A 10807-nucleotide genomic window follows, 5' to 3' on the forward strand; every position below is an offset into this window, starting at 1 on the left:
AGCAAAGTAATTAGACATACATAAATACACATATCAAAGTAACTAGATACAGAACTACAAATAGCAAAGTAAAAAGACATACAGAATTATAGATCAAATTGCAAAATACTGTAACTAGACATACAGAATTACAGTACAAATTGCAAAGTAACTAGACATAGAGAATTACAGTACAAATTGCAAAGTAACTAGACATACAGAATTACAAATCTCAAATACATTGCAGATGCAGAATAAGATACAGCAGAAGTTTGTATGATGAGAATGAGTCAATACAGTTAATACACTTAACAAATGTACAGTGAGTGCATTTGTGTGAAAGGAAAATTTACAGAACATGTTTCATAGATGTTTACCTTTAGCGTCTCTATAATTAACAGTGCTGAAAATAAACTTTCATATCTTAAAAATTCCAGACATTTTATGGGCTTCGGGGTCTATTTACTATGCCTGGAATGGAGATAAAGAGGACAGTTCTCTACACTAAGTTTCTAAATTTAAAAATGCCCATTGGGTTAGTAGCAATTATGGACTTCTCCCCATGTCTGTTTAATACAAAGAAAAATGATATAAATAAATTAAGCAAAATCCCTAAAAGGTAAATATTTTTCTATTTATACAACTCACATATGCTACAGTATAATGAATACCATGCCATTGTATAAAAAATAATAATACTGTGTATTAAAATTCTAAACAGAACATAAAACACAACAAAGAATTATAAAAAAAACAATAACTACTTATAATGCTATGTAGTAGTGCAATGACCATATCCAATACTAATCTGTGGAGAACTGAATTAGTTATAAAAACGCTGTATTAAAACGGTTTTGGAGTACAGTATATTTGAATTAGATATTGGTTACCTTTATTAGTAAATGTCACATGTTGTCCAGGGAAGATAATGGTGCAGATGATACTTTTTTTGTTTATTTAATTATCTGTAGATAGCCTTGAAAAGTGAGTTGGTTAAATAAATCAGCACCTACATATAAAACTCTCTTGTGTATATAGAGTTAGTACAGCAGTTACTTATGAAACTGGTGCGCTACTGTACTGTAACATGGGCTATCTGGTAAGTAAAATAGAAATATAAACAGAAAGAAGAAATGTTTCTCTCCAATAATTATCTGCAGTATACAGAAGCATGTTAAACTGAGCCTAATTCAGATGTGGTCGCAAAGCAGCTATTTTACGCAAATCAGTGATCAATTTTTTTACTGCGCATACATCTGAGCTGCAGTGCACACGTGCTGTGATTGAGCTGCGGTGGTGGTCTATAAATGAATAGATTTATGTTCCTTTCCCAGGTAACATACAGGAACAATGTCACCTCAGTCATTCTTCTGGGGTTTTCAAATCTTCAGAGTTTTACTCTTCTCATGTTCTTGCTCCTGTTACTTATTTATTGCTTGACCATTTCAGCAAATATTTTTATCATGACTTTATATGTATTGAGCACTAACCTTCAGACCCCTATGTACTTCTTCATTACACAGATATCAATATTTGATGTCATACTGACTACAGATATTCTTCCAAACCTGCTGCACATTGTGCTGTATGATGGCTGCACTATGTCTCTTATTGGATGCATCGCTCAGTTTTATGTCTTTGCTACATCAGAGTCCTCTGAGTGTCTCCTTCTGTCAGTGATGTCCTATGATCGGTACCTTGCCATCTGTGATCCTTTGCACTATCATTCTATAATAAATCACAGGTTTTGTGTGAAATCTCTTATTATTGTTTGGATAATAGGTTTTCTAATTATTTTACTCAATTCTATATCTATCTACCATTTGCATTTCTGTGGACCAAATGTCATTGATCATTTCTTTTGTGACTTTGAGCCCATAGTGCAGCTTTCCTGCTCAGATACCACTGTAATTGAATTTCAGACTTTAATAATGGGTGTTATTGCTACTTTTATTCCCTTTATAATAATTGTGATGTCTTATGTGTACATTGTTCTTACTATTCTAAAGATACCATCATTTACTGGAAGACAGAAAGCCTTCTCCACATGCAGCTCTCACCTGACCGTTGTGACCATATTTTACGGAACCCTAATTGTTGTTTATGTATTTCCTACAAGACGACTATCCACACTAAGCAAAGCCATGTCTTTGTGTTACACTGTGATAATTCCATTGCTTAATCCTATCATATATACTATCAGAAACAAGGATTTTAAAGAAGCCTTTAATAAAATTAAACAAATGAAATCAGACATGCTATGGAAAGCCAATTAAAAAATGAAATACCATGAAATTGTGTGAAATTATACTTACCGTAATCTCAACAAGCTTTAGTCATTATGTACTGTATGAGGCAACTGGGAAACTCTACTTGAACACTGAAACAATTTAGAGAGAGACTGTACAGGTGGGATCTTGTATTTGCAACTGTGTTGGGATTGTTTGCAAATTGACTTGCATAGAAGCAGGTCCCTTACTTGTTCTTGAGCTCTGTGCATATATACAGTGGTGGTGATGCAGCATTATCTAGTTGTTTTTCAATGTCTGTTTGTGGATTGAATTTGGTGAGAGTTGAACAGAATTTTTATTGGGAATTATGATTGTGCAGGTTTTGATATTGCAGTTAAATAGGCAATGTTTTTTATTGAAACAAAATTGCAACCATTTTACAAAAACCATTTTCATAAAAGATATTTACATAAATAAAATAAAATAAAAAATTACATCATCATCAAATTTGTAGATATGTTCAACTCAAAACAAAGAAATGTTATCTCCAAGCACTGCCCTTACTGCGTCATCATCAATGTCACCAACCCAATAAGCCAGGTTGGCAAATGCAGTCTGAAATGGGGCTGATGCGGGTCACAGCCGGGTAGCACCCATGACAGGACCTGGCTGCGACACGCAAAATTTGGTCTAAAAGAGGTATTAGTTACATATCCTTTAACCTAATCTCAACATACTCATTTTTGTACTCTCCCCACTTTCCTTTGTAATCACCCTATCAATATGTCCTTCTCCCAACTTCGAGATGACTTTCATACTTCCAATTAATCAGACATTCTTTCCCCTCCACCATCACTCATCAATCACCCCATACTCCCTTCTTTTAAAATGGGACAAACCAACATAAATAGAGATCTGAACAGCAAAAATATATAGCAAGTACGACATGTGCAAACCATTTTTCTAAAAACTTAATAATCAGAAATTAAAGTTTAAAGACAGTTAGCCTTAAAAGTTTTAAGAAGGGGTAAAAACCCACCACCTACTAAGGGGGCCTCAACTGGTGTTCTGGAGCTAAGCAGGAGACTTATTTGTTCCATTATGATGCTCTTGCAGTGTAGAAACCAGATGTCCCCTGCACATGCTCAGTAGTGATCTCGGCTACCATCATGGGATAGGGCATGTAGCCTCCATGGATAACAAGAAAAAAATTCCACAATTTTTTACATTGACTTTATGTACAGTACTTTGCAAAGTTTTAGGCAGGTGTGGATAAAATTATCAAGAATGCTTTCAAAAATAGAAGTGTTAATAGTTTATTTTATCAATTAACAAAATGCAAAGTGAATGTACAGTAGATAGATCTAAATCAAATCAATATTTGGTGTGACCATCCTTTGCCCTGAAAACAGCATCAATTCATCTTGGTACACTTGCACACAGTTTTTGAAGGAACTTGGCAGGGATGTTTTTCCAAATATCTTGGAGAACTAAACACAGATTTCCTGTGGGTGAGGGCTTGCTCAAATACTTCTGTCTCTTCATGTAATCCAGACTTGAATATTTTTAGCCCCCGTAGTGCTCAGTGGGGGCCATATAATCACTTGCAGGACTCCTTGTTCTTCTTTACATTGAAGATAGTTCTTAATGACATTGGCCGTATGTTTGGGGCTATTGTCCTGCTGCAGAATAAATTTGGAGCCAATCAGATACCTCTCTGTTGATACTGCATGATGGAAAAGTATCTGCCTGTATTTCTCAGCATTGAGGACATTGGGATCTTTGTAATTTCATGTCCACAATTGAATCTGCCCCATTGACATGCATACTAAATAAAGATGGATGACATTAAACCACAAATGAGTTCTATTTGGTGACAGATACAGTATAAAGTAAAAAACTGGGAGCAGCAAAACTAAATTACCAGCTTGCAGTGATCAATTTGAGGTGTTACATTTGTATATCTGTGTGCGACTGAGGACCTAATTCAGACCTGATTGCTAAAAGCAAAATCTTTCCCTAATGTGCGAAACCATGTGCACTGCAGGTGGGGCAGATGTAACATGTGCAGAGAGAGTTAGATTTGGGTGGGTTATTTTGTTTCTGTATAGGATAAATACTGGCTGCTTTATTTTTACACTACAACTGAGATTCAGTTAGAACACTCCCCACCCAAATCTAACTCTCTCTGCACATATTATATCTGCCCCACCTGCAGGGAACATGGTTTTGTCCATTAGAGAAAAAGTTTGCTGAATTAGGCCCTGAGGGGGTAATTCTGAGTTGATCACAGCAGCAAGTTTGTTAGCAATTGGGCAAAACCATGTGCACTGCAGGGGGGGGGGGGGGGGGAGATATAACATGTCCAGAGAGAGAGTCAGATTTGGGTGGGGTGTGTTCAGTTTCAAATCTAAATTGCAGTGTAAAAATAAAGCAGCCAGTATTTACCCAGCACAGAAACAAAATAACCCTCCCAAATCTCACTCTCTCTGCACATGTTATATCTGTCCCCCCTGCAGTGCACATGGTTTTGCCCAACTGCTAACAAATATGCTGCTGCGATCAACTCAGAATTAGGCCCTGAGTCTGAATTGGGTAATAAGGGCTCTGATACAAGCAGCCACAGCTTTTCCTCAATCATCTGCAACTTTGAACATGTGTAAAATCAATTACTGTTTGGTTAAAAGTGCAACCGAGTGTCCCTGGTAGTGTACACTGTGAGTGTTTTTTCACTGCATCTACGATGTGAATAGGATGGAAATGTAAATAAAATTATGGTACTGCATTCTACTCCTGTCGCAGGGTCTCTGTCACCCCACGTGTCTTGCATGATATGCAGACAACCAGTAAGTGATGACATAGCTGCATCTTTCCACGGAGTTCACTGAGGGATGGATTGTTGGACACAAATTTCACAGCAATTGGAAAACATTTTAATTTACATTACAACTATAGTATCACATTTTTTTACGAGGCTTTTAAAATTATTATGTGATATTTGCTAGTTTTTTTGTTTTAAACACCTACGTACTATAGAGGTGCTATTGTATTTAAAATTTCACTGTGAGTTTCTATTTTGACCCAATCTGTACAATCATTACAAAATTGTATATGATTGATGACCGAAGCATATTTGTGTACTAGTTTATATTTTTGTTTTACTGTAGGTGTTTTTTATTTTTTAATTCTTTTTTTATTTATTAATAAATATTTCTCTTTTTAAAAGTATATGGTGATATACAACTAAATAATAGCTTGTTCTATTTAGTATACAGTAAGTATGACATGGATCTACTGTAATTAAGCATTGTGTTTTTTTTATCCATAGAGGACCTACATACTGTACACCATTCTCTATTTACCAATATTATTGTTGCTTTTTGGGTATACAAATTCCCCTTACTAGTGATAAAGTATAAATATTGCCCTCATTCAGATCTGGTCGCTCGCTAGCTATTTTTTGCAGCGCTGCAAACGGATAGACGCCGCCTATAGGGGAGTGTGTTTTAGCTGTGCAAGTGTGCGAACGCGTGTGCATCCGCCCTGTACAAAAGGAGCTTGTGCAATTTTTGAGTAGCTCAGAACTTACTCAGTGCTTGCGATCACTTCAGCCTATTCATGTCCGGATTTGACGTCACACACCCGCCCAGCGTCCGCCCAGCCACGCCTGCATTTTCCCCGACACGCCTGCGTTTTTCCAAACACTCCCTGAAAACGGTCAGTTGACACCCAGAAACACCCCTTTCTTGTCAATCTTCTTGCGAACGGCCGTGCGAATGGAAGCGTCGCTTAAACCTATGCAAACCATCGTTTCTGTGTGTACTTGTGCAGCACGCATGCGCATTGCAGTGCATACGCATGCGCAGTGATAGCCTGTTCACAATGCTGTGAAAAATGGCAGCGAGCGAACAGATCTGAATGAGGCCCATGGTTCTACTTATTTATACACATAAAATAAATATTACATTGACTTTGAGGATTAATTGACCACAATTATCATTAATATTTATTTTTCTAAAATATTGATGCAAGAAGTTAACATCATTTCTTTATTCCTTCTGCTAAATTAATTCCTGTTATATTTAAATGCTTTCTAGACAATATTAAAAAACATTTTTAAGAAAATTGCTTTCATTTTTAAAGAAGAAATATAGTACTTGCTTTGTATACATTGATCAACATTTGTCATTGTACATATATATTTAGATATGTAAATACGTATACATATATATGTACCAATAAAGATAAAAACTTATGTTATACTGTAGCTAAAAAATATATACTTCACTAAGAAATGTTGTATACAATTATGTATTAGAAATAATGATATAGTAGTGTAATTATGTTTTTCTAAAACAACAGATAATGAAGAATGGGAAAATGTAGAAATAATGTAACATATCTTACTAGATTCTAGAAAGTTATTTAAAATGGCCCACAAATACTTATGAAGTTATATATGTTAAATCTTAGTGGCATGAATGTTCACACTAATAAATCAATACTTTGCTAAAACACGTTTTGCTTTCATTATAGCAGTGAGGTTTTTTTTAAATAAATAATAAATAACAAATAAATAACAAATATACATACCTGACTAAAGGTCAGATTTGGCTTTTTGGTTGTCTTTCCATCGGTTTTGCAATCAGCCCATATAATAAAGGCCAATCCAATGAAAAACCGACCAAATTACTGAGTTTAGAACACATTACAACATTGTCTCACTATGAATTTTTTTTTAATTAAAATAATAGAAACCCGTGATATACTTTAAATTGGCTGCCACAAAGCAGATGGCAAATGCACCCAGATGATATAGCTGCTTCTTGCAGTTGAGTCTATGTGACGCACTGCACAGTTTACTATGATCTATGCAGGTTTTTGTTTTAATAATATTCTTAACAAAATGATGTGTGGTTCTCCCTAAATCAACAAACAGCCCTAGGCCTCTAAGCCTAGTTTGCTATTAAAAAAATAGGGGGAGTAGGAATGGGGTGTTGTCCCTCCTAGTTTGCAATAACCAACACTAGGCTGAAGCAGAAACCAGCCCATATCTGGACAGAACAAGGATGGAAACCCTTGGGAAATAGGGGACCCTCCCCCAAAAAATAGTTGATCTCCCAAGAACAGCCAAAGCCTGTGTTCTCAAATGCTATTGCAGGTAAGAATTTGTATGCAGCACCTGTGCAAAATATGTTGCCATATATATTTTTTTAAATGTGAATTCCTCCACAAATCAATAACCAGCCCCGGTCTGGTTTCTACTGATAAATAGGAGGAAAAATGGGGTGGGGTCCCTCCTAGTTTCCAATAACCAGCATTTGGCTGAAGCATGAGGTGTCCCTGGCTTAACAGAAACAAGCCCTAAACTGGTCAGAGCAGGGATGGATTCCCTAGGGAAGTGGGTATCCTTACAAAAAATGGTCGATCTCGCAAGGACAACCAATGTCTTTGTTCACAAATGCATTTGCAGGTGCAAATATGCATGCAGCCTCGCTAAGTGAATAAGACGCACAAGAACTTTGCTGATTAGAATGATATGCATCAGGCCTATATACTTTGAACCACTGCAGCTGTATCTGCATATGAAATGGTATGTTACAATGTTTTCCTGGAAATCACTGTATTATTCTGTATTGTTTTGTATGCAGATACAATTGCAGTCATACAAAAGAATATAGGCATGCCACATGTATGACTGGATGTAATGCCACCTGAGTCCAGCAACTGTGCGGGATGCCGGCTACATTCTGACTTTTTTTAAAGGGGCAATCACTTATAAGGCAAAACCATGTCTTGTAAGTTATTGCCCGAGTTTGGATGGCATGGACGCTAGACTTGGGCATTATTACATCCCTCCGATCATGTTAATAAGCAGTCTGCTTTTGCATCCTGTTTGCAAAGTGCTAAAAAAAGGTGCCCAACATTAGCAGAGTTGCCAGGGACCTCATGGCTCACCGACGTCAGGCATTTAGCACTGCATAGCGTATTAAGGCTAGAAGAATGAGGATATATCTGTAACCTCACCTCCCATAGTCTAACTCTTGCCCTCCTCTAGTGCCTAATACTAAGTCCTCCCATAGCTTAAACCTAATCTCCTTTATGGCCTAACCCTAACGCTCCTCTCCCACATTCTTACCTTCATCTCTCGTTCCACAATCTACAGTATTTCTATCCCTCCTTCTAGGGCCTAACTCTAACCTCTGCTCCCAATACCTAAGCCTAACCTCTCTTAGGTCATAACTCTAACCCTGCCCTCAAGCATCCAAACCATTTACATACTGCCATTCTCTATCCTATGGTAACTCTTTTAAGGCCAAACTTTAAGCCTCTTCCTATTGCCTAGCTATAGCCCTCCCATCCTGCAGAATTTAGATATTTCAAACATCATAACTATTGAGATTGTGGTGTTGTGACTACATATTCACTAAAAAGATTAACAGGCATTAAATCAACTTCCTTAACACCGTAATCACAATTTTAGAGGATGGACATATTAAAACAAATCTTTATAGGAAAAAGACATCTAGAGTACTTCACTGTTCCTGTTTTCATTTTCCACCTGTACTCAAGGACATACTGTACTATACCAAAGTGGGAATGCCTGCAAGTTGAAAGGAATTATTCTGATACTGAGACTGCTAAACTCATTCATAAACAAGTATGTGCTAGTTTGGAGAGAAAGAATACAGTAGCAAAAGACAAATCAAAAAGCAGCAAGGTAACTCCTTAATCTATACTATACTCAAAGTGAAGAAGGATAAGTTGGTTAGATTCATAGGAGACTTCAAATCTTCAATATTGAATGGAAGGAAATTAGCCAGACCCTTCAAAATCAGTGGTCCATTCTACTATCTGCTGAAAATCTCACAAGAACACTCAACCTAACTGCAACAATTAGTTGGAGCAGAGCAAAACATTGACATCATTATGCAAAGTAATTTCACCCAAGAAAAAGACAGCAAATGTTACTGATCATTGGATATGAATTTCACCTTACATCATATGTAAATAAATACAAAAATAAAAAACATAGTATCAACATTTCTTGTAATGGAACCCATCGTATGGAATTTCAAAAGATAAAAGTGATAATTGAAGGGAAAAAAAAACACAGAGTCCAACACAGACACTCCCTCTTTGTGTATATTCTTACTGGAGAGATAGTCTGATAGTGCTTTTATTTTTATTTTATTTTTTCACAGAGATTACCATGGAGCAATAATCTTCTCAGGGACACAAGAACAAGATATCGTGTAACTCTATTTTAACAGTGAAATTTATTGAACATAAATTAGTAATCACAAGAAATAGGGGAAGCACCATATAAACATAGGTTCACAGATCTTCGCATCCAGAGTACCAGCTTCTTAAAACGCACAATAACCACTGTACAGGTAATAAATGTTTGAAGTGAAGACATATAGGTCCATTAGTGTATAAATTCTGAGTACTGTACATCATACTGAGCAATGTGTTTGAAGGCAATTTATTTGTATAATGTGGATATAATTAGCCTTTTCCTCCACGTTCTCTCAACTTTGCCTACACACTTCAGTGACCAGCTGAGACACATCTGAAATGTGTGCACCTCTGTATCACTTGTATTAGTGTATATTTGGTTCAAGAGTCTGTACAGTGTGGACACATTTAAGTTATGCTCTACAAACCTGTCTACTTACATAAGTGCTTCAGCCCCAACAATTAAATCTAAGCCACAGCATGTGCAAGATAATGGGGGTAATTCATAGTTTATTGCAGCAGCAAATTTGCTAGCAGCTGGGCAAAACCTTGTGCACTGCAGGAGGAGCAGATATAACATGTGCAGAGAGCGTTACATTTGGGTGGGTTATTTTGTTTCTGTGCAGGGTAAATACTGGCTGCTTTATTTTTACACTGCAATTTAGATTTTAGTTTGAACACACCCCACCCAAATCTAACTCTATCTTCACATGTTACATCAGCCCCGCCTGCACTGCACATGGTTTTGCCCAATTGCTAAAAAAATTGCTACTGCGATCAACTCTGAATTAGGCCCTATGTACATACTAGTGATGAGCGGGTTCGGTTCCTTGGAAACCGAACCCCCCCGAACTTCACCCATTTTACACGGCTCTGAGGCATACTCGGATTCTCCCGTATGGCTCGGTTAACCTGAGCGCGCCCGAACGTCATCATTCCGCTGTCGGATTCTCGCGAGATTCGGATTCTATATAAGCAGCCGCGCGTCGCCGCCATTTTCACTCGTGCATTGGAAATGTTAGGGAGAGGACGTGGCTGGCGTCCTCTCCGTTTATTAATCTTGAATTCTTGATGCAAAAATATTTGTGCTTATTGCTTAATTGTGGGGACTGGGGAGCAGCTGTATTATATAGGAGGAGTACAGTGCAGAGTTTTGCTGACAGTGACCACCAGTAAACGTTGTCTGCCTTAAAAACACTCCATATCTGTGCTCAGTGTGCTGCATATATCTGTGCTCACACTGCTTAATTGTGGGGACTGGGGAGCAGCTGTATTATATAGGAGTAGTACAGTGCAGAGTTTTGCTGACAGTGACCACCAGTATACGTTGTCTGCCTGAAAACCACTCCATATCT

The 10807-nt window shown here is 37.2% G+C and overlaps 1 protein-coding gene across 1 annotated transcript; it reads left to right on the forward strand.

Annotated features, from left to right (window-relative positions):
* Nucleotides 1-1286: 1286 nt before the first annotated feature.
* LOC134934022 (olfactory receptor 11L1-like) lies at nt 1287-2255 on the forward strand. Its single transcript, XM_063929543.1, has one exon. It carries the CDS (start codon nt 1287-1289, stop codon nt 2253-2255), a length of 969 nt encoding a protein of 322 aa, XP_063785613.1.
* Nucleotides 2256-10807: the final 8552 nt, after the last annotated feature.

Source organism: Pseudophryne corroboree, chromosome 6 (assembly GCF_028390025.1).
Source record: "Pseudophryne corroboree isolate aPseCor3 chromosome 6, aPseCor3.hap2, whole genome shotgun sequence".
Lineage (NCBI taxonomy): Eukaryota > Metazoa > Chordata > Amphibia > Anura > Myobatrachidae > Pseudophryne > Pseudophryne corroboree.